We start from the raw sequence: 23,895 nt of genomic DNA on the forward strand, positions 1-23,895 counted from the left end.
CATAACTGCATGTATTGAGCAACTAAGAAAAGCAGAGTTTAGGTCTTAGAGTAGTTAGGCACATGTCTTTGTAGCTCCAGAATTCAGCATCTCACTGAAATCCTTCTCCCAAGTGAAAAATCACATTACATTTTCAAGCTAAATAACTACATTGTTTTAAATATTTTCATAGCATATCCCCTTTGCTGACTAAAATAGACCTTATTCATAGATAATGACTGCTTTACTTATTAATTCAAATTATATATAAAGGATTCATTTACTTACATGGATGTACTAAAATACAGCACAGGGTTTTTTAAACCAGTTAAAGGAGACAGACACCAAAGTACACCTTTGAGTTCATAGCCATTTTGAGGTAAAAATGGCAGGGAATCCAAAGGTAAAAATTAACACAGCAGAGTTTTAGGCTAACCACTGTAAAAAGTTTCTCCTACTTCCCTTCATGTGGATTTTATCTTTCTGATATGTTAAAGTTTATATGCAGCACCATTTTTTACCAAATAAGTGAAATTACATATTTTTCAGTTGTGAGTGCATTTTACTCATAAATTTGGCTGCAGTTCCCTGAGCATGTATGATATTGTTTGTTACCCAAACAATCTGAATTTAAAAACAATCATGCAAATCTGTAGGAGCAAGAAATATCCTCCAAGGGCCACATTAAGTGCAAAACAAGGAGATCCTTAAGATAGGTAAATACTCTACAAAAATATTGCTTATCTTTTCTTGTTAGGATATTGCACCATTTATATCACAATGGACACAGAATATTTGAGTGCTTTTGATCTCATTTGATTCACATGGTTTTACGAGGTTGTGAACACATTATATAATTTCCTCAGTTAACTAAAAGCCAGGGCTGCTTCCTCAGAAAATCTGTAATTAAAACTTTCTTGCTTCCTAAAAAATAAGCCCTAATAACCTTTTTTCTGTGTATAGAGAATAAAGCAATAAATTAGCCACTGAAGTGTTTACATTTCTTCAGCTGTTCACAATAATCAATGGGTAATTCATTCACTTGTACCTGGAAGTTGTTCCATCTCATATTATTTTTACCGTCTTCTATTATTTATAAAAATGTTTTCTGTTTGATCTTTTCTTCTTTTTCTGAATTTAGCAATACCTCTTCCAAAGTTAAGGAAATTTCATGTTAGTGGCCACTATTAGTGAAGTCATTTTAACAGTGAATCACAAATTACTTACAAATTAGCTATAACCATGCAAAGTGCATTCCATTTCAAGAATCCACGACATCTTTAAGTGAAGAAAAGAATTCTAAACACACTCTGTGTCTTTGGCTTCTCATGAAAAATGTTTCTGATTTCAGAAATGTAATGAGGAGGCAAATATAACTTGACTGGACTACAATAAAATTAAGATAATATAATTACAGAATAATTTATGCTGAGTAAGACGCCAGGAATTCTGTAACCTTATGCTTTATGCAGGGTCAGCTATGAGATCCAATCAGTTTCCCCAGTTTTCTTGTCTGGAAAATCTCTAAGGATAGAAACTGTTGTTTGTCCATGAACAATTATTTTAATACTTTGCATTTTTACTTGATAAATTTCATGAAGTTTTTGTCGTTCCATCCCTCCAGTCTACCCAGGTTCCTCAACAAGGTCCCTGAAAAGGGCCTGCCTTTTATTGTATTGATTGGTTCCCACAGTTTGGTGTTAACTGTAAACTTGGTAAGTATGCACTTTTGTTATTTGCTCCAGATCACTGATAAACAAGATGGGTCCAAGGACAGACCCATGTGGCAACTCAGCTGTTACCAACTTTTGGGTATAGTATGATCCATTAACTACACTCTGAGTTGAAGCATCCAGTCTTTTACCCACCTAGTTGTCCTTGCCATACAGTCCATCAATCTTTAACTGCATACATAAGTATTATGAGAGTCATGATAGTCTTGCTGAAGTTCAGGAGAATGACTCAGCTACTCTTGTCCCCAATTTCAGTCATTCTGACATGGAAAGTACTGGATTTGCTTTACGCTCAACAAATCCATGCTGACTGTTCCCAATTATCTTCTTCTTTATGGGCCCAGACACATATCTGAAACTTGCTTCATGATTTCCTAAGAACCAAAGTAAGGCTAGTTGCTGGCCTTTAGCTCCCCAGTAATCTCTCTGGCTTCTTATAAAATTGGACACTTTTGCCCTTTTCCAGGCGTTGGGTACTTTCTTTAACATCACAGTCTTTCAAAAATTATGTAACAGCAATCTTGCAATGCCATCAACACATCCTTAGATTCAGACCATGTGAGCCAATGTATCTGCATCAATCAAGTTCTAGTGATGCCTGACTTGATACTTACTGCTGGTAGTTCCTCTACTCCCCAAACTGTTCGTAATCAGAGAGGCACAAGAAACTTTGCCAGTGGAGACTGGTAGTGGAGGCACTGAGTACTTCAGACTTACCAGTGTTCAGTGTGGCTGAATCACCCATCTCACACAGCAGGAGTCCCATATTTCCTTTCTTCAGCATTTTATTACTAACGTAACACTGGAAGATGTTGTTGGCCTTAATGTTCCTTTCCAGTCTTAACTGTAGTAACATATCTTTTGCATGCCTATACAATTTTTTAAAATCACTTCTTCATAGCCTTTTTCTGCTTCCACTTCCCACGAATTGCACTGAAATTGTCATGATTTCCCTGTTTAGCTTAGCTGGCCTCCCAGAACGCCACCCTGAATTAGACAATGAACCATTCACGTATCTGAAGATTTGCTTTAGGATTTGCTCCATTTTTGTGAGATAGATTTTGTTCTTGTAGGTGAACATGAGCAATGAAAGTAATTTTCCTTAGAACGGACATTATGCTTTAAAAACAGAGATTTCAAACCATGTTTATAGATTAGATGTTTACATTTTAATTTATTCTTTTCATTTTATTCAAGTCTGTTCAGCATTCTGAAGTGAAATGGAATTAACACTGTTAACCACCTGCTACATCACTCTTGCAAGTCTGACCAAATCTTAACAAGTTTTTGTCTTGTGCTGTGATTTATTAACTATCAGCAGCAAAATCAGTTGAATGTTGCAAGAATCAGTATTACATAACAAAATGATACATTCCACATTTTCTTAGAAAACTACTTGTTGAGTGAGTAATATATGCATAGTTCAGTTCTTACAGCTTCAGTAGTAAGATTGCCAACAGTCTGATCTGCACTACATATAAATTCAAAAACTCTTCGAGTTCATGAAGCCTTTACATTCATATAATAATCATTACTTTGTTGTGGTTAGGTAGAAGAGCAGCACATGCCCCATTATTTTTACCTACTCATTACTTCTCATCATTCTCTCCATCTTGTTTTCATTTCAATGTAATGAAAGTCAGACAAATTTATCTCAGACCTGAGACATGGAATGAAGTTTTGGCAGTAACACTGACAGGAGTATGATCTGTATGAAACAATCCTGAGCTCTGGCAGGACTTATTGGTCTGTGAAAGTGAGAAAATCTGGTACATTTTAGCAATATCCGAACCAGGCTTTCTCAGGTTTTGGGGCTGCAGACAATATGCTATGTGCCATTCAACATGCTACTTACATATATAATTTTCATTTAAACCTAGTATTGAAACACTTTGAGGAGGTCACTGGTAAATATACAGTACCTACTGCAATGAAGAACTGACAATCACAATTTTGATCTCTTTGATCTGGTGAAACAACTTTTTCATCTTCAGATACAGCACTGTAACACTGAATTCAATGAAGAGCAATACTAGACTATGTATTTTACTTCATAGCTATCCATTTATGACCTGTCTCCTACTAGGTGTCTTACGGTGTTAATCACTGCATTCTGTTGCATCAGGGCCTAGAAAGCAGCCCTCTTCTTGGCTGCAGTACCCTCCCCATCTTTACAGCATAGCTCCTCACCCAGTGCTCCATCATTCACCAAGATGTGAGAGCAAAAATACTGAAGGATTGTTTTACATAGTTACAAACAACAATCTAGGGAGCGAGTATAACAAAAAAACACTTAGAAACAAATTCCCCCTTCACCACTTTGGTTTCTTATTCAAGAGAGCATTTTTATTATTTTTTTTACACACACATCATTCTGTATGTGCACTGGGTAAACAGAATCCAGTCTGCAACTCTCACATGCTTAAAAAATATTTATTCAGACATTTCACAATCATCATTCCATTTTGAGATGCATGATCTGACACTATAGATCACGTTGCTCTGTTCTCTTTACTGCCATCAGCAATGCTATGATTGTCTAAAAGAAAGGTAATTACTGGATTTTGTTTTCCTAACTCCACAAAGTGTGTTTTCTTCTGTTTGTAGAAAACCAAGTAAAAGAAAACATAAATATACTTAAACATCTCAGGCAGTGTTTTTTCTAAATATCATTTTTTGCTATTATTGTCTTGTAAGGTTCCAAATACACAAAGCATCTGCACTGTAATGAAGTATTTCAGACTTCAGACCTGCTCCTCTGGGAAAAGCATGAGAATATAAATCAAACATGATCTGTTTGAGTCATCCTCCACTCAGGTATTAGTTATAAATATTGCATAAATGCTCTATTGTATATTAACAGAGTAAATCCAGAGACAGCAAACTGTTGCTTTTATATCCACTTTTATTACTACACATGGGAATAGATTTCTGCTAACCTCATCTGAGTGTAGACTGAAATGAATGTAAAAAGCATCTATTATTGTGGCAATTATTTTATTTCAGCACACTACCTACACCAGACACTGACATACAAAATACGTAGTTACATGCATGCACGTTGTACAGCACTATAAGAGGAGGTGTCCACACCTGTCAATATTACACATATGTTTTTTAGTTCTTTTCCTAAGAGTAGAGGCCTTAGGAAATCATAGTGTACAGTTGTTACTTTTGCTCCTCCACAATTCTGTGTAACATCAGAGGTGGCAGGAAAGAAAGCTGTTGTCTCTAAGAAGAATCAATTTCTGGGACAGTGATTTTCCCAAAAACTAGACACTGCTGCTGTTTCTCTATCACTTTTCTTTCAGGATAGCACATATATTAAAAGTGATTAAGCATAAAACAATGCCAAATTTCACACTTCTGGTTTATGCATCATCACTTCCAGTAATAAACTGTGCAGTATAAGCTAAATTACTTATGAAGTAAAAACTTAAGTTTTAAAAATCCAACTTAAACTAAAATTTAAAGTCTAAATCCAGTTAATTGCCAAAAATGTGTAGCAGTACTAACAGTTACCTTTCAGCAATTCCAAAATACATTCAGTATTTGCTCAAATTTTCACAAATGAGGAAAGTATACTGCAGATAACTAAATCAACTTTCAAAACTCACACAGGAAGTCTATACAGAACCCGGAGCTAAAACTGTAACAAACTCTTGTTAATCTCAGAGATTAACAAAATATTCCTTACTGCATGCCAAGTAGATCCCGCAGTGAGCTCAGATTTTTCCAGTAGAACGACATCCTGTAAGCCAGCCTTAGCCAAGTGATAGGCTAGACTAACACCAACACAGCCACCTCCAATGATCACTGTGTCTGCTCTATCTTTCCCCAAGGAAGGAGATCGGTGTTCTTTTCTAGGGTAAACAAAACAGTACAGTTACAGAAAGGTAGTTGAACATTTGTCCATTTTCACTTGGTTGTCCAAGTGTCTTAGAACTTAACCTATTTACATTTATCTTCTTTTAAAGTAAACACTCTTAAGAAGTCTTAACACACATATATTACTAATAAACCCACAAAGCAAATGTAACTCCAATCTTTGTTATTTGTCCCATTTACTCTTATCTCTGGTTCTCATTTCTTAATGACAACCTCAAGCAACAAAAATCTGGCTTCCCAAAGATGCTATGGTGTATGCAACACAGTCTTCTGAAAATTGTGATCAGCATGGTTGTGGTCAGTGAGGCAGAGTTTAGTTTGAGGCCTGTAGCTAGTGGTGTTCCCCAGGGGTTTGTACTGGGTCACTTTTACTTGACATCTTCATCAGTGGCCTGGATGAACAGACAGTATGCACCCACAGCAAGTTTGCTGATGATAGAAAGCTGGACAGAGTGGCTGACACATCAGGAGGCCACGCTGCCATTCAGTCAGACACGTTGGAGAGTTGGGTAGAGGAATTTTATGAGGTTCATTGTGGTAAGTGTGTATTTCTAAAACTGGGGAGGAATAACACATCAGTACAGGTAAGGGGCTGACCTGCTGGAAAGAAGCTCTGCAGAGAACGGCCTGGGTGTCCTGGTAGGCAACAGGTTGGCCATGAGCCAGCAGTGTACCCTAATGACAACGGCACCCTGAGTTGCATTAAAAAGAACATGGGCAGGAGGCTGAGGGAGGTGATCCTCCCCCTTTACCCTGCCCTGGTGAAGCTGCATTTACAATACTGTGTACAGCTCTGCGCTCCCCAGTTCAAGAAAGACCGGTAACTACTGGTCATACAGCCAAGCAGAGTGCAACAATGATGATAAGGGACTTGGCGCATCCCCCTTCTGAGAGACCTGGGACTGTTCAGCCTGGAGTAGAGAAGACTGAGAGGGAATCTGATTAATATTTATAAATATCTGAAGGGTGGGTGTCAAGAGGATGGGACCAGGCTTCTCTTGGTGTTGCTGGGTGGCAGAATGAGGGGCAATGGGCACAAAACTGGAGCACAGGAAGTACCATACAAACACGAGGAAAAACTTACACACTTCAGTGGTGCCAGAGAACTAGAACAGGCTGTGCATAGAGGTTGTGGAGTCTCCTTCTCTGGAGGTATTCAAAACCCACGAGGACGCTTTCCTGTGAAACCTACTGCATGGAACAAGTCTTTTGAGGAGTAGCTGAGGGAAGGGGGATTATTTACTCTGGAGGAGGCTCAGGGGAGACTTTATCACTCTGTACAAGTACCTGATAGGAGGCTGTGATGAGGTGGAAGTTGGCCTCTTCTCCCATGTAACTAGCAGTAGGACTAAAGGGAATGGCCTCAAGTTGCACCATGGGAGATTCAAGCTGGATATTAGGAAACACTACTTCTCTGAAAGAGTGGTCAGGTGTTGGAACAAGCAACCCAGGGCAGTGGTGGAGTCACCAACTCTAGAACAGTGTTCAAGAACTGTTTATATGTTGTACTGAGGGACATGATTTAATGGGAACTACTGCTGATAGGTGAACAGCTGAACTGGATGATCTTGGAGGTCTTTTCCAATCTTGGTGATTCTATGATTCTATGAACCTGCATTAGCAGGAGGTTGGACTATATGATCTTCAGAAGTCCCTTCCACCCCGCCACGTGGGGGGTTTCATGATTCTGTGAAAGTGCCTACTTAGGAAAGCTCTTTAATGTGTCAGCAGGCTACATCAGTGTTCAAGAACCATGAAACTCAGTTTTTATTTCCATGCTCTGTCTATTTTGACATGTTTTACTCTACTGAAGTTAGAGCATTACAAAAATAGTGCTTTTTCTCAATTGTTTGCATACAGCCACTAAGCTGCACCACAGTTTCAGTCACTTTAAGCCAGCAAAAACTAGAACTGATACCAAAGGTAGCCCATCCTTCTCAACCTTGTGCGATCCTCCCCTCTGCTCTCTCTTCCACAGACTTTGAAGCAGCAAGCAGATCAGGAACTTTATCCAAATTAAAACCAGCCATTTTTTGTATGAGTGAGACAAGGTCACACCTCTTTGTGTAGGAGATGTTCCAGATAGCTGTGAAACCACAGCATCTGTTGCTCAAGGACAGCTAATCAATACTCATTTAATTTTATCTCCACACCTTTACACAGCTTTTTGCTTGTTACTTTTGCCAACTTCTCTGACACAAGGCTATCTAATGCATTAACTGAACTTTCACCCACCTGCACTCAGAAATCCAAGCTGCTAGTTATGTGCTTTATGAACAGTCTTACAAAATCATATCGTAGATATAAATGTGGGGATAAAAAGGCATGCGAAACAAATCGTGGCAGCGAAACAAAGCAGAAGGGAAGCAGCGGACACCATGAGTTCACTGTGTTTGAGCTACACACACACACGATCTTTTTTGAGGTTACAGATTAATCTTCTTCCAAGTTATCACTAAACTGTTTAATGGCCTGATGTAAAGAGCAACAGCTCCTATACTGAATACTGTAGTGAGGTACACATTAATCAGCGTTGAACTTCTTTTGCAGTTTGAATTTAAGGCTTCATACCTTGGCCCTCCACATTTTTCAAGCAGGGTCAGAATCCACTAAGTCCGTCCCCTGTAAACTCCACCTGATGCGACAAAATGTCACTGTGTGTGTGCCCACCTAACCCAGAACACACCGGGGGCTTGGCACACCGACAACCCCACGGGCAGGTCTGCTCTCCGACAGGCGAGGTTCCCCAGGCGCACACCCCGCCCCACAGAGGGGCCCCCACGGCCCCGCGCAGCGCCGCCACATGGGTTTGCCTTTCTGGTGCGGCTCCCGTACCTTCGCAGGTAAAGTCACCCCGGTGGGACGGCCGTAATCGGGGCCAACGCCTCCCACACCTCCCGCGCATCACCACAGCCAGCCAGCCCCTCTCCCGCAATCCCTCGCAGCCCCCCGGTACATGGCCCGCACTCACCCGCCCCGGGCGCCCGCGGCGCTGCCGAGGGCCCGCGAGGCAGCGGAGGGGCCCGGACAGCCGCCACGGCGCGGGAGCCGCAGCCGCCGCAAGGCAGCCCGCAGCATCGCGCTCATCCCGCACGGCTCAGGGATACGGAACGCTAGCGCTGCGCCTTTCCCGGCGGCGGACGGACTCCTGCCCCGCCGCGAACTCTCCTCCCGCGGAGGCCGCCGGCCCGCCCCTTGGCTGGAACGGCCGCACGGGTTCGCACGGGTTAGCCCGGGCGCGCTGCCGGCCGCCCACCCCCGGGCCTCGGCCGGGACGGGCGGGGCCGAGGGGCGCGGAGCCGCCTCGGGCCGGGCGGAGCGCGGGGGCTGCCGGCAGGGTCAGGAGGTCAGGGGCTGGGGGGCGAGCCCGGCCAGGGGTGTCACCCGCCGCGCTGCCCCGCGGACCGCCTCCCGCCAGAGCTATAAAAGCGCTGTCTGAACGCCGAGACTGCCTCCCGCTTCGTGCCTAGCCGTCGGGTCGCAGCTGAACAGCCGGCGTCCCCGGGCGAGGAAGATGCTGCCGATCGCGAAGACCCTGAAACAGGGCAAAAGGGTAACTCTCCCCCGCCCCTTCCTGGCCCCGCTCCCGGCACCGCATCTGGAGAGCGGCGCAGGCTGAGCGCTGGGGGCCGCGCCGCGGCTGCACGGCGGGGCTTTGCAAGGGGCCGTGCTGCCGTGCTGCCGTGCTGCCGTGCTGCCGTGCTCCTGCGGGTGGGGCGCGGAGTGGGGCTGCGGTTAAAGGCAGGTGGTAACGATGCCTGCTGGGCGCAGAGCTTCTTAAAGAGATCGGGTGCTGTTGTGGGATAGTCGGGCGTATTAAATTGAAGTTGGTGCTGCCCCAGCCCCTAGAATTTTAGTTTTCTCGGAACGCACACGTTGCAGCCGCCAAATCCATTTAGCTTTACAGTATTTGATTAAAAAAATTAAACAAGATTTGCAACACACTGAAATTCTGGATACTGTCAGCACGAACCTTCATTAGGTGGGATTTCTGCTTCCAGTCAGCTCTATTTAAAAGTCCCAAACTGTTCTTCCCTTGATAGGACTGAATACCAGCAGTGTAACATGAGTACCACCCCCAGTGTATGCATGCCCTTTGCACTCTCATTCAGCTGAAGAAATTAGTCAGTATGAAGATATTCTGGCATCAGCTGTTCTGCCTGTTAAGACAGAACTTCTAGCAATGTGTGAATCAAACTCTGGCATATAGAAGTGCTGCTGCCTGTCACTGTTTGGCAGGGGCATGAAGCAACACATTCTTCCTTCTTGCCGTGACTGTGCTTTTAACAGTAGGACAGCTCTTACAGGAGTTACCATTCATTTTTGTGTCTATGGCTCTTTCACATAAACCAGTTGTGAATGAGGGAGTCAGGGTAAGATCTGAGTTTTCAGACGCTTTCTTTCTCTTCACCAATGGAAAGGTAGGGTATAGGTAAAACAAGCAGACTGCTGACGTGGTTCAGTTATGCTCCTAAGCAAGCTGGAAATATCTTCATACAATCATTTGTTCTCTTTTGGTGAGTAGACAGACCACTTTGGTGAATGCATTAAGTGACGCAATGTCATTCATGGTGGCGAAAAGTGAAAAGATGTCTCGAAAGCCTGAGATTTTACATCTCTTTTTCCCTGTTACTTTATGCCAGATCTCTGTACTAGTGGATCACCACATGGTTTAGTTTTGATCTAGATTAGGCACGAACACACAGCTGCACAGGACAAAATGAGGACAAAATGCTGGTTGAACTAAAGGTATTTCATTCAGTGAGGACAATTGGGATAATTGGGATAATATCCATCTGTACTAACCTGCAAAAAAGTGGTTTCCATTTTTTAACTAACCTGAGCTGATAATACAGCTGATAATACTGTTTTAACTTACATTGCTTCAGTGTGACAAAAGTGAAGATTATTTTAAAGTGATGTTTTAAAAAGCCATAACTGAAGGGAAACTTCTATCAGGTCCAAGAAATGACTTTTTAAAAGAAAAAAGCCAGTGTTGTAGTGCATTTAAATATAACATGTACATATGATGTCAACATGTATCTATTCCCTCATCTTCAATCAATCAGCAGCACCTGAAATTGCTTTTACCTCCAGGGTTTTTCCCTCTGTGGTCCTATTCCCTGCACATTAAAGTTCTGAAGCAGGCTTTGTTCAATCTTCCTTGGCAAGCAGGAGAGGGAAGGACTCAGTCATTAGTTCCTTAGCTGCTTTTCTTTAGCCCCATTTGAGTTATTCAGTCTAACTGCAGTTTTCACGAAGCCTCCCAACACTTGGACGTACAACAGAGCTTCCATCTGTTGAGGTATGAGTGGTGGGCTTGCTGAAAGTTGCTCAGTTTTGTAGACACAGTATCGTAGACTGAATTTTGCCCAGGTCCTGCCAAATAAGGAGCTTGTGTAGTCTCTTAAATGCTAGAGTTAACCAGATTGCTGTTTTGGCAAGTCCACAGTGTGCAGTAGAATGTGATGCAAGATCTGCAAGCCAGTACTTGGCCAGGCTCATATCTGCACAGCAGCCCCATAACCTTCCTGCCATGTCAGCCCCTGAACCAAAAATGCTGACTGTGTCAGCAGAGCTTTGAACCGTGGTGTGGTTGCACTCTGAAGATACTGGTACTGGACCTGTCTGAGATAAATGGTACTCCTTGTTGAGAGGATATATTCTCATCCCACCTAAAGGGCAGCGATGAGAAGTTGTAGATGTTTGTCTTTCTGATATGTGTGATAGCATAAATGAATTAGTGGAGAAATTATCAAGATACACTCTGAGTACACAAATAACTCTCAACTCTGTCCATCAGGCTTTTCCTTTTCTTGCTCCCTCAGATTTCATTTGCTAAACCACTAAATGTGCCATCAGGAAAATACAGCCATAATTTTTTCTGTACCTTCTATGTTTGTTAATGTATTGTCTGCATTAGGGTAGTAATCTATTTGCAGCATGTAGTACTGTTCAGTGTAATAGCACAGAACATTTTGGAGAATTTTAACAGGACAATGAAGCAATGAATCAAATACATAAACTAATATATCTAATAAGGTACAATCAACATATACTGTTTTCATGTGTTTTCCATAGAAAAAGAAGGCTTTTAAAACAGACTATCTACTACTATTCTTTCAAGAGAATTTCAAGAAGGAAATAGATTATGTTTTATTATTATGGTAAAGGTGTTTCTGTAGCCCACAGATATTTCTGTCTTGTCAAATACAGGATATGACAAGAAGTCACATATGCCCACGAAACTGAAGATCTGTGATTATTAACCTTTCCTTTTCTTCAGGGTATTCTAGAGCGCTTGGATGCTGGAGAGATTGTGATTGGAGATGGGGGATTTGTCTTTGCCCTTGAAAAGAGGGGATATGTGAAAGCTGGACCTTGGACTCCCGAAGCAACAGTAGAACACCCAGAAGCAGGTCAGTTTTACCTGTAACGAAAGTAAAAGTTGTTGGAAAAATAATTAGTTTATAGAACTTGCAGCAAGTTTTTAAATAGAAATGTTGCTGTAGAATTAGACACTGTGAAGGACAGCATAAGATCTGTAGACCTAAAGCTCAACTTACCCCATATTCTTTCTGTAACAGCGGCTAAAAGCAGCTGGTTGGAGAAGAATGAGTACCTCATTATACATGATATAGTCATACCTCTCCAGAATGCTTCTTGTCTTCAATAATTTTTGAACCAGATATGGTATCTTTGTGTTCAGTAATATTCTCTCATGCACTTGTCCTGTCTGTCCTCGAGCCAGTATCAAATTTATCACTGACAGCATCTTGTGACAAAGAGTTCTACAGGTGACTCTCTGTTTTGTTGGGTTTGACCATTCTAGGATTTTTATATTGCTGTAAATCAATACTGTCTGTGTATTTTCTTTTTCATGAAAGTAGTGGCTTTAAATAAACAACCAAATGAGAATGGAGTATTTAATGTATGTGCCTCCACTGTGAAAAGGGGAATGAGAACCCAACTGTTACAGTGAAATAAGATCATTTTCTCTGCCTGTCCTGTCTAATGGAGTAACTGCCAGCAGTGGAGGGGGACTAAATGAGCAATTACAGTGCCTTACAGCATAAAGATTGTAATGCATAAAGACTAGTTAGCATAAATAGTGCTAAAACAGATTCTGTTAGTCAATGTGCATTTTGTCTACCTTTTTGTACAACATTTTTAATTCTAATTGTCACACCTGAGAAATAGCGTATATATTACTGAGTGATTCAATCTGGGAAGGGTCTTTTGGTTATGAGCTAACATCAGCTGGCTTAACCCAGACAGTGCTAATTGCCTTGCTGAGATTCTGCTTCATGCTGAATTCTTGTTCTATGACTGTGCTTTAAAGGATTGGATGTGCCTTCAGTGGAATTTTGCTGTTTACTTTCTTTGACATGTTCTATGTAGAAAAATATTCTCATAGGTGAGTTAGCTGGGCTAAATGAGCACACAGGCCTGCTTTAAGTAACTGCCTAGTGGTCATTGGTTAGAGCTCAGCCATCTAAGCATTACTGCTGATTTGCTGGTAGCTATCTATAGAACATACTGCTTATGTCTGTAATAGTTACAACAGTTTAATAAACTTTTTTATAGGCGATTTATGAACGTATACTCAACTGGGAATATGTTCATTTCTTGTAGTGTGGTGTGTTGCCTCCTCTCCATTACTGATTTTTGCTCCTGCGTGTTTAAGAGTCATGTTACTTGGAAAGCAGGTGTAAAGAGCACAAGGAGCAACTGGCTGGGCCAGCTGGTACAAAATCCATACAGCTAACAGCCCCCCTCCTCTTTGTAAGGGAAGAGGGAAAAGGGGGGTGGAGGAGGTTCTTAGAATGCAGCAAGGCATGTGCAAAAAAATCCAAAAACAAACAAACATAAAAGACAAGTTGAAAGCCATTCACTCTGTTACAAGAAAGAAGTTCTATGAGATTGACAACTGTCCTGAGCCAGACCAGGTATTTGAACTACTGCTCTGCATGGGGCAGTGTACATATGTACTTTCTCCATCTCCTGTTAGCTTAAGTCTGTCTATTGTTAAATATCCAACTTGTGGTGAACTGAAATCATTATTTAGCCCTACTCGTAGCTCTTAACCTCATTTGTCAAATGGTGGAGGAATCCATAGTTTGAGTAATATATTAGCGGTCACATAATGATTTACATGGTGGTTTGGGGTTATCTGTTAGTGTCGTGCAGGCTGTTGCAGGCTTTAAAATAGTAACAGAATATTGTGGGTATAATAACACCTGCCTGGGATTGAATGAGATTCAGACTGATACTTTACTTATAAGGCCATTTTTTCTCTCCAAATGTGGACAGAGACTCCTGAGTGGGTCTGTGTAACTAACAGTTTGAAATAAGTTTCTTACTGTTTCATTTGTTTATCTATATCACTGTCCTTATTCACCCAAAGCCCAAGACTTTTTCCAGGAATGCAGTAATTTTAAATAAAACCAAACTAACACTGTGGGTAAATAAAGCTTGTTTGTTATGGAAGTCAGTGCATTTGTAGAAAATATTTGTAGAATTTTTTCAGTTTTTCCCATTTCCTGGCTAGTTTTCACCAGTGTTTTCTACTCTTCCTCATGGAAAAATAAAAAACAAAACAAAAAACCACTTTGGACCACTAGAAACATATAGAAACATCTATTTTTTCTGTGATTAACGCTCTACTTTAATGCTATAGAAAGCAGAATTCTCTCAGAAATGTTAAAGTTTTGAATTAATGTAGAAGTTGTAAAAACTGAAATCTGATCCTGATAGCTTAGGCAGATTCCAGGGAGTTTTTGATCTGTAGCCCTGCTACAATCTGTGTTTCTGAATAGGTCTTTTTGATTGCAGGGTAAACAGGCACCGTATTAAGTCACACCACAGTTGGCCAAAACTGTTACTGAAAATGAAATACTGCACCAGCAGAGAAAAGCAAGCAACATGACACTATTCCTTCACTGAAAGCAGATGTGTTCGTGTGATTGATACAAGCAACTTCTGTTTGAGCTTCCCTGTTGTAGAATGCTGTATCTGCTGTAGCTGAAGGCAGTAGCTTCATTATGACACAGTCACACACTTTGCTAATGAGACAGATTGTCTGTGAGCAAGGAGGTATGAGAAACCAGGACATCAGGAAAACTTCCCCAAACATTTGCCATAGAAATGTCAGTGTTCTCTTGTTTGTTTACAATATCTAGAGGTTAATTGATTTCTTGTATGTGCTGTAAGCTGTTGAACCTCTTAATGCAGTCATTATCTGGAAGCTGAGAAACTGGCTCTTTCTTTCATGTGATGTTCTTTTTGCTTGTTATTCCTCGTCATTCTTTCACAGGCTTTTGCTGTGGTTTTTTTTTTTTTCACTTTCCGTTCCCGAACTATGATGCATTTCTATTATGTGAAACTGGGAGATGTGAAGGAGTGCAGAAAGCAGGAGATAGGTAGGAGATAGGTGAAGTGCAAGACAAAACTGGATCTGCTAATAGAAAACTGAATAGAAATCCTCCTTTATTTATAGCAGGGAATAACTAAGTTTTCTACCTAATGTTTAAGACTGAGGGGGGGGAAAGAAGAAATTCTGCATATACTACTATTGCTACTTTCTCACAGGCTTTACTAGTAAATACTATATCACTTATGTCAAAGTAACATTACTTCAGTAATCATTTAATTTTAGGATACCAACAGTAATAACTGTACCAAGCATCTCTTGTCTTTTTTTAGTTCGTCAGCTTCACAGGGAATTCCTCAGAGCTGGATCCAATGTTCTTCAAACATTCACCTTTTATGCCAGTGAGGACAAACTGGAGAACAGAGGCAACTATGTAGCTGAGAAAATAACTGTGAGTAGAATAGAACTTTGATGGAGATATGAAGTAAGTGGATTCAATTTAAATGTTCCTTAGAGTGATTTTTTTGGTTATATTTGAGGACCGAAAATGAGATGATGCAGAGTTTGGAACAATAAGAAGGACATGGTTAAAGGAGAACAAAATTACAAAATGGGACTAGAGGATACCCACATCTTACTTTTCTTGTCGAAGAGACTAGCTTACTGGAATTTTGATACGAAGAGTATGGGGAAAAATCATTTGCACAGAGAGCAAAATCATTTGGGGATGCAGAGGGGAAGAAATACTTTAACACTCACTGAAACAAATCAACTACTGAAATGGTGAAGAATTCTAGAAATTAGCAACCGGTTTAAAAGTATTGAATGTTTTTTCTAAGGTCATTTCTTTAATAAAGTAATAACTAAAAATTCAAGGTTCGCTCTGTGGCCAGTATTCCCATCTTCATGTATGAGGGTAATCTGGAACAGCAACAGAAGTACAGTGGTGGTGTTTTCTCAGTCTGTGCACTAAGGACACATGGGATGCTGAGTGGCTTTACTAACTGTAGGCCTCAGCTCGCCTGGGACTTTGGTCATAAACATTTCTAGATAGTTCCTTTGAGACTGGAAGATTTGCCAGTGTCTTTTCCCTGATCCCTTCTTCTTTGGTCACGTTGTCTGCTTTAGCCTCTGGAAAATAGAAAAGATACTCTTGGGGGAAGAAGATATTGCAGGGCCAGAAACTGGACATTAGTGGAACATTGTAGTTTAAAACTGGGAGGTCACTAAAACTGTTGTACGGGTCAGGCTGAGCTATTACAGCATTTTTCAATACAGTTTTCAAATCACAGTGTTTGACATCAGCTCTCATCTATGTGGGCAACCTGTTAAATAAAAGAAACATCTGAGAGCCTAGTTTTTGTACTGCTTTCCAGTTAATAAGAGAATTGGAGCCACTTTCTATGTAAGTGATTCTGAGTAGAATTAATCAGAATTTTTCATATTCTAAGGAGGGGAAGGGAGAAACACTGATCATAAGTACTGAGGTACTGTACACAGTTTAGAAGATACTGGTGTGGGAGTGATTCAGAAGATGCTGGTTCTTTTTAATTAAGTGGAGTCAGAACAAACATTTTAATGAGTACTTTCTCATTTTTCTTATATCCATTTAGAATATGGCCACATTTACCCTACATTTTTATTAAATCATTTAGACCAGCCAACTGAGTGCATGCATATTATGGATGTTTCTATGTATACATTCATATGCTATCAATAATGCTTTATTGCTGCTTGTGGCATTGCAGTTCGGAAATGTTCCTGTCACTAAAGCTGAAATCCCAACTCAAGGGCGTAAAAAAAAAAAAAAAAAAAAAAAAAAAACCCACATTCTCTCTATTCCCCAGAAGCTGTTCAGTGTGTGAAACATCAGTCATAATGTTGTATGACCAAATTTACTTTGAATGTAAAGGTACTGCATTCCACAGATGCAACGTTTAAAATCTATTCTAGAAGCACAGTGCCTGTGGAACAAGCCATGCTGCAGCACCTGCTGCCACACAAAATGATAGGAGGGAAGAGCACCAGTGCAGCAAATGCTTTGCAGCAAAGTTTTTAAGACTCACTGCTTATTCTAGAATCAGGTTCTCTGGGCTTGGCTTAGTGTATGGCTCCAGATCCTGGAATTACTAAATGTGAGTGCCAGTGCAAATGGAAGTCACTTTGTCAGGAACAATGTTAAAAAACAGCTTGATCTTCTGGGGCATCCATGAAACACTCCAGCTGTGAGAAGACTGAAGTTTCTGAATAAACCATGAGCCAGAAACAGACCTGCTCTAACCAGTGCTTGCTATCTATCCTGAATGCTTCCTTTCCAAAAATCTTCTTCCTCAACTTAGTGTCTTTTTCACAAGCTGTTCTAGACACCTCTGAGTACAATCAGAATGTCTTCAGTCTAGGTAATTAATTATATACAGTGCTAAGTTTCGCCTTAATGTTCTTAAATTGGCCATGCTAATATGTGATAATGAATTATATCTTTTTCTTTAAAGATAAAGTCATAAATAGATCTATATAAACATATTATATTTTGATGAATTTCAAAATACTAAGATAAATTAAAAATAGAATGAAAAATCAGCTGAGATAACTATGTATTTTTCTTCCACCCACAAAAATGTACACTTAAATTCTTACCATTTTCTGAAAGAATGAAGATAATTGTACTAAATATCAAATATTTATTTGCTTTTTATAGCTTTAATTGTTTAAACTGTGTTAAAAATAGTATGCTTTTTATTAGTATTTGATAGTATGATGTAATAACTTAGAGGTGACAAGAAATTTGTTTCCTAACATTTGTTACTTTTTTGAAAGTTTGTTGATCTTTCTAATCAATGTCATTTAAAAATACATTTAAATTATAAATGAATATGAAGAAATTACTATGGATTTTGACTTTTATCTGTTTTGTGCTCTAAAGCTTCATGCTTATCTCTGATGGGGTAAAACTAACGTAATCTGTATTCATGCAGTGCCAGAAAGTGAATGAAGCTGCTTGTGACATTGCCAGAGAAGTGGCCAGTGAAGGCGATGCTGTAGTAGCTGGAGGAGTTAGTCAGACACCATCATACTTAAGCTGCAAGGACAAAACAGAAGTTAAAGCAGTCTTTCGAAAGCAGCTTGATATTTTCATGCAGAAGAATGTGGACTTCCTCATTGCAGAGGTACATTTGTAGTTAAAAATAAATGCATCCAACTGATATTATTTTTTAATGGTATGGTCAGTGAACTCAACAGAGCTTTGTTAGAGTATGTTATTGTGTTGCTTATGAATTTGGCATCTGAATTAATGTTTATGCTTCATCTCCAAGAAATGAAACTAGTTCTGTTTTAATAACTTGCAGTATTTTGAACATGTTGAAGAAGCTGTCTGGGCAGTTGAAGTCCTAAAAGAGTCTGGCAAGCCAGTTGCAGCTACAATGTGCATTGGTCCAGAAGGAGACATGCATGGTGTGCCTCCTGGACAGTGTGCCGTCCAACTGGTGAAGGCTGGTAAGAAGCTGTTTTAAACTGCTTTTAAAAGTATGGGACAAAACACATTTCTTAGGCATTCGGATACATGAAGGGGTATGTGAAGGAGATGATAACTTCCTGATTGTGTCTTTAAAAAGAACTTTTGTTTAGTTTTCTGTAGGAAGTCTTGTAGCAAGAAAACGCAGAATACTGCAGCTAAGAAATCATATTAACCAAGATTGGGAATGGTAGTCACAGGTAGCTAATGCTGAGTAGAGGAAAATTCTAAACAAATTCCTTTTTGGTTACAGAGACAAATCCCAGGCTCAAAATTATGAAACATAAGCAACATTTGATTCTGTATTTTAAAAACTTTCTGGAGTATGGTTCAAATCCAGGATGAGAAACAGTGGGGAAAAAAAAAAAAAAAAATTGTCTTTTTGTCTAACAAAAGCTGTATTTTCTGCAGGACAAGTAGAATCATAGAATGGTTTGGCTTGGAAGGACAGAAGGAATAGTGGCATAACGGATGATACAAGGGCTTCGTTACATCTGTCCTGAACTGCTCTTTTCCTTTGGAGTTAGAGTTAAAATTCCAAGGCAGAACCAGCATTAGAAAGCTGTTAGATAATTGCCTATGTGACGGTGGATGCTTTTCATCTTGGTACTTCATCTGGAAGGTTAAGAGGAGAGCAGCTGAAATGCAGATAGTATGATCTGCCACATGAGAGCTGAGACTGACTCCAGCTCAGTTGCCTTTTCATAGGGCTGATGTGCAGATGGACTGATTTGCTTCTGGAGTGCTGTGTCTAAAAACATTCACTGCCTATTTCTTGGGAATATGTGACTTAAACAGTTATTGTCCTTCTCATAGGTGCTTCTATTGTTGGAGTTAACTGCCATTTTGACCCAGATACTGTACTGGAAACTGTGAAACTGATGAAAGAGGGCTTGCAAGCTGCTAAGCTGAAAGCCCACCTGATGTCTCAACCACTTGCTTTCCATACACCTGACTGTGGGAAGCAGGGGTTTATTGATCTTCCTGAATTTCCCTTTGGTAAGACATGCTTTTTGTTACATACTTCCTTCTTTCCTGTTTTTTATCAAAACCAAAGCTGTAAGATGTCCTTTTATACAATAGGATGAGTCCCCACTATCCTGTCTGGCATTCTGCATAGAGGGTTTGCAGTGTAATATCAGATTAAAGTTCATCCGCATAGCAGGAGTATTTCAGTAGTATACAGCCTGTTACTGAAAATGAAATTTTGATGGAAATTGTTAAAACGCTATGACCTGAACTCAATTAAATGTATAGTTCTTCCTCATGCTGAAGAACCTTGTTCAAGACCACTGTAGAACAGTAAAGAAATAAGTAAGTACAAATAGACTTAAAAAAAACACGGAGTTTAAAATACCTTTGGACTGGAACTCACCAATATTCATGGTTTTGAACGCAGTAATCAAGGTGCAGCCTCACTAGTGCTGAGTACAGAGGAATGATCATTTGCCTGCTCCCTGCTGTATTATTTCTTGTAGAAGGCAGGATGCTGTTGGCCTTCTTGGCCACCTGGGCACATTGCTGGCTCATGTTCAGCCAAGTGTTGACCACTACCCCCAGGTCTGTTTCCTTTACACAGTAATCCAGCCATTCTGCCATTCTGTCCCAAGCCTGTAGCTATGAGTGGGGTTGCTGTGACCATAGTGCAGCACTTGGTCTTGCTGAAGCTCATTCCATCGGCCTCAGCCCATTTATCTAACCTATCCAGATCCTTCTATAGGGCTTTCATACCCCCAGGCAGATCGACCCTTCCTGCCTACTTGGTGTTATCTGCAAACTCATCCAGGTCATCATTAAATATACTGGATAAACATACAGGACAGGCTCTGATACCAACCCCTGGGGAACACCATTCATGACTGGTTGCCAGCTGGATTTAACTCCATTCACCACCAGTGTTCAGTCTCTTAAGTGTCACAGTCTTATGTAAGATTAGAGGGAAACCAGAAGTATTATGTTCTTTGATGTTGCTGACAAATGGATAAGCAATTTGGAGACGTTTCATCACTTGTGCTCAGGAGAAATTAATTTCATGAAATCTGAAAAGCTCAGCCACTTTGTATGTACAAGGTTTTTGTATTTTGTGGCTTATTTACACCTGGGGTGTAAAAGATCACATTCTCCTAAGATGAGAGGACTAAATCAACCAAAATACTGTTAAATTGATTTGAGAAATGTCTCTATTTTCAGTTATCATACACTCTTCTTTTCAAGTTCAGTCTATAACATAAGGTAATAAAACAACTGAATTTGTAGGAAGAAAAAATGAAGTAGGTGCAATTTTCAGGAATATCTCTTTTTTTTTTTTTTTTTTTTTTTTTTTTTTTTTTTTAAATTCCTTTCTTTAAATAAAGGAAAACTGGAAGCATGAGCACAAGGCATTCATTAGGCAATAAAAGTATGGTGGTGTTCTGAAAATATTCGGGAATACTGAAGTGCCAGGAACTCATTTTTGCTATTCATTCCTTCGTACGGCTTCTCTGATTGCAAGCAAAAAGATAAAACAGATCCAGAAAATAGTCACGTTATTTGAAGGATTCACTGCTCAGTTTCTTGTGGTTCTTGGCTTGAACACTGCATGGAGTCTACGTGAGACCTTAGTTTTCAGAAATATCATGACTGAATTGCAGAAGCTTCGTGCCATGAGTATCTTTCAGTCCAGAAGGAGAAACTGATCACTTGATGGCAGATAAGCAGTTTGGTTACTAAAATGACTTAGTACTTTTTAACTTTTTAATGTGAAAGATAGTGTGCAGAAGAGGCACTTAGATATTTGAAATGTAAAAGGCCAACAAAACCTCATACTGGCAAACTCCAGCAACAGCTGTCAGAAATGTTTATCAACCATTAGAACTTTTTCCAGTTTTGTGTCTGCCCTTCTGTGTAATCACCAGTAAGGCAAGGACAGTGTTTTAGAAAGAAGCATGCTGGTTAGTCAAAGCATTCTCAATTGTTTCAAGAGTGAATGCATGGAAGGGCTAAATCTAGGAGCCAATTACAATCTTATCAATGAAAGCATCAACCTTTTTATACTGTAAATGACCAAACAGTTAAGCTATAGGTAATTAATCTGAGTAAAGATAAGAAAATAAGTGCTGTAAAAAGTCATGCATTGAAAATAGAATATTAGATAACTTTGGAGAGGGGAAATAAGAAAAGACAACAACAACAACAAAAAGAAATCAAAGGAAACGCATGATTTAAGTGGCAACTTTTCATTGAATGCTTCTTTTTTTAATCATCGTGTTTCCCCATGTGTGGCCAGTTGACATAGTGAGATCAATCCTTGTTTCTTTAGAGGGGTATGGCTGGTGCATAAGGACTGGTTGTGACGAGTAGATGATCAAGAAATCAAGACAACACCCTCTACCATTCCCCAGAAGTTCAGTTGTTTATACAGGCATCAGTTGAGTGAAAGATACTGCATTCTTACAATTCATCACTTCGTATTGATTTTTGCATTTGCTTTTGAATAATGTATGAGAGACGAGGAAATTGTGAAGTGGTTCTTCTGATGCTTTCTCTTACATCTACAGGATTGTACATCAACTTACTATATTTGAACAGCATTTTAAGATGGCGTTGTTTTTCCCTCTGATATGAGCCACTTTATTTTCTTTTGACCAGTTTCATTGTGACCAATAATTTTCTTTTGAGGAACATTTCCGCTTTTTGTTTAATCCTGTCTCTTCAGCAACTCATTGGACTTTAAGTTCTCCTCATGCTTGTTAATCTTCTACAGATGTGCATAAAGGAGCAGGAGGACGTTCTGTATTACAATTTCTCCAAATTTCTTTTGCAGTCCTTCGTTCTTTCTTTCCAGTTTTGCCACTTCTTGTGCCTCCTTCCTACCTTGTGCTTTTTCTTGTTCTTCACATTTTCTATTGCTTTTCTTCCACATGTGTTTCCTCAACTTTGTTGTCCATCCAGTCAGCTCATTATGATCTACGGTGGGAAGAATGACTCAGCACAACCAAGGGAACATCCTTCTTTTGAGCATTCTGCACTCAGAACTTTCCAGAAGGAAGGAAGGGACATGAAGCAGTGGATGGGAATATATCTAAGTAAGGGATGGGCTAGCAAACAGCTGGCTGCCAATAGCTAGTCATGGAAAAAAGTTCAGTAAGTGCTCTTGATTAATAAAGAGCAGGCTTATTGCAGTTGCAGGAAAGCCAGCATCATCTCCTTTCCCAGCTATTTGCTGCACATTGTGAGTGTAACATGGAAAACAGTCCAGTATTCCAGCAAAGAACTCTAGCAGAATGGCAGGTGTGTGCCTGAGGGCTTGATCCCTCTCACTGGATATTGGTTGCTGTTTTGCTAGGTGAAGACAAGCATAGTTCAGAAGCACATAATAGAATCTAAAAGCTAGCTTTAGGAAACTTTGTCTCATTAATTCTAGCTTAGACAGTTGAAACGTCTGTATTTACCATCAGTTTTCCAAACAGCGTGCAAGTTTCAATAAGCTTTTTTCTCACTAAAAATCTGCTGAAGTGGAGTGCTGTGGAAGCCCAAGGTATGAATGTCTTTGCAGGTTTGGAACCAAGAATCATCACTAGATGGGATGTTCAAAAATATGCAAGAAAGGCTTATGACTTAGGAATCCGCTATATTGGAGGCTGCTGTGGATTTGAGCCATATCACATCCGAGCAATAGCTGAAGAGCTGGCTCCTGAAAGAGGATTTTTGCCAGAAGCTTCTGAGAAACATGGTAGCTGGGGCAATAGCCTGAGCATGCATACTAAACCCTGGGTCAGAGCAAGGTATGTATATCTGAACTGGAAGGCACAACAAAGCAATCCTTGCAAAGGCTTATATTGGTCCATAAAGCAGACAGAATTCAGAGATCTAAGTATCATCTTAAGTTTTCTTCATGTTAATAATTTTGAGGAATTAAATCTGATCTGGGAGCAGTGAAAGAGATGGAGAGGCAGTAGGAGAGCTGCAAAAGTTGATAAAAATTAATGTGAAAGTAATTCATGAAAGTTAAAATGGAAACCTGACAGACTGCTGACAGCTAACTGTGATCTTTTTGAGGATGTAAAGATTCTTTTGAAAAGTGCAGCAGTTCTTTGTATAGTTCTGGTCATCTTTCTGTATCTAAACATAAAGTCTGATTTTGCAAGTCAGAGGTTCCTTTGTAATGGCCGCAATATCTTCAGTATTGTGAAGTGCTGAAACAAACGCTGTATTTGCTTTTCTTTGTTTTAGAGCAAGAAAAGAATACTGGGAGAACCTGAAGCCTGCTTCAGGCAGGCCATATTGTCCTTCAATGTCAAAGCCAGATGGCTGGGGAGTGACCAAAGGAGCCAGGGAGCTGATGCAGCAGAAAGAAGCAACAACTGAACAGCAGCTGAAGGAGCTTTTCCAGAAACAGAAATTCTAATCGGCTGCAATTGTGTGAATGT

The 23,895-nt window shown here is 40.1% G+C and overlaps 2 protein-coding genes across 2 annotated transcripts in view; one reads left to right on the forward strand and one right to left on the reverse strand.

Moving 5' to 3' along the window:
• Positions 1 to 8,687, reverse strand: part of DMGDH (dimethylglycine dehydrogenase) — a gene marked incomplete at both ends in the record, with an annotated part of 46,718 nt that extends 38,031 nt beyond the window's left edge. Inside the window, 2 exons of the mRNA XM_079548076.1 lie at positions 5,410 to 5,575; positions 8,572 to 8,687. Of these exons, the coding sequence (XP_079404202.1) occupies positions 5,410 to 5,575; positions 8,572 to 8,687 (282 nt within the window). The remainder of the gene's footprint in view (positions 1 to 5,409; positions 5,576 to 8,571) is intronic.
• Positions 8,688 to 9,114: 427 nt separating this feature from the next.
• LOC306957490 (betaine--homocysteine S-methyltransferase 1) lies at positions 9,115 to 23,873 on the forward strand (the record flags this gene model as incomplete). The annotated part of the gene is made up of 8 exons (XM_079548949.1): positions 9,115 to 9,153; positions 11,887 to 12,019; positions 15,306 to 15,424; positions 17,949 to 18,140; positions 18,321 to 18,468; positions 19,304 to 19,486; positions 23,022 to 23,250; positions 23,699 to 23,873. The coding sequence occupies 8 exons, from the start codon at positions 9,115 to 9,117 to the stop codon at positions 23,871 to 23,873; spliced, it is 1,218 nt and encodes a 405-aa protein (XP_079405075.1).
• Positions 23,874 to 23,895: the final 22 nt, after the last annotated feature.

Source organism: Tetrao urogallus (assembly GCF_951394365.1).
Source record: "Tetrao urogallus genome assembly, chromosome: Z".
NCBI classification, from domain to species: Eukaryota; Metazoa; Chordata; class Aves; order Galliformes; family Phasianidae; genus Tetrao; species Tetrao urogallus.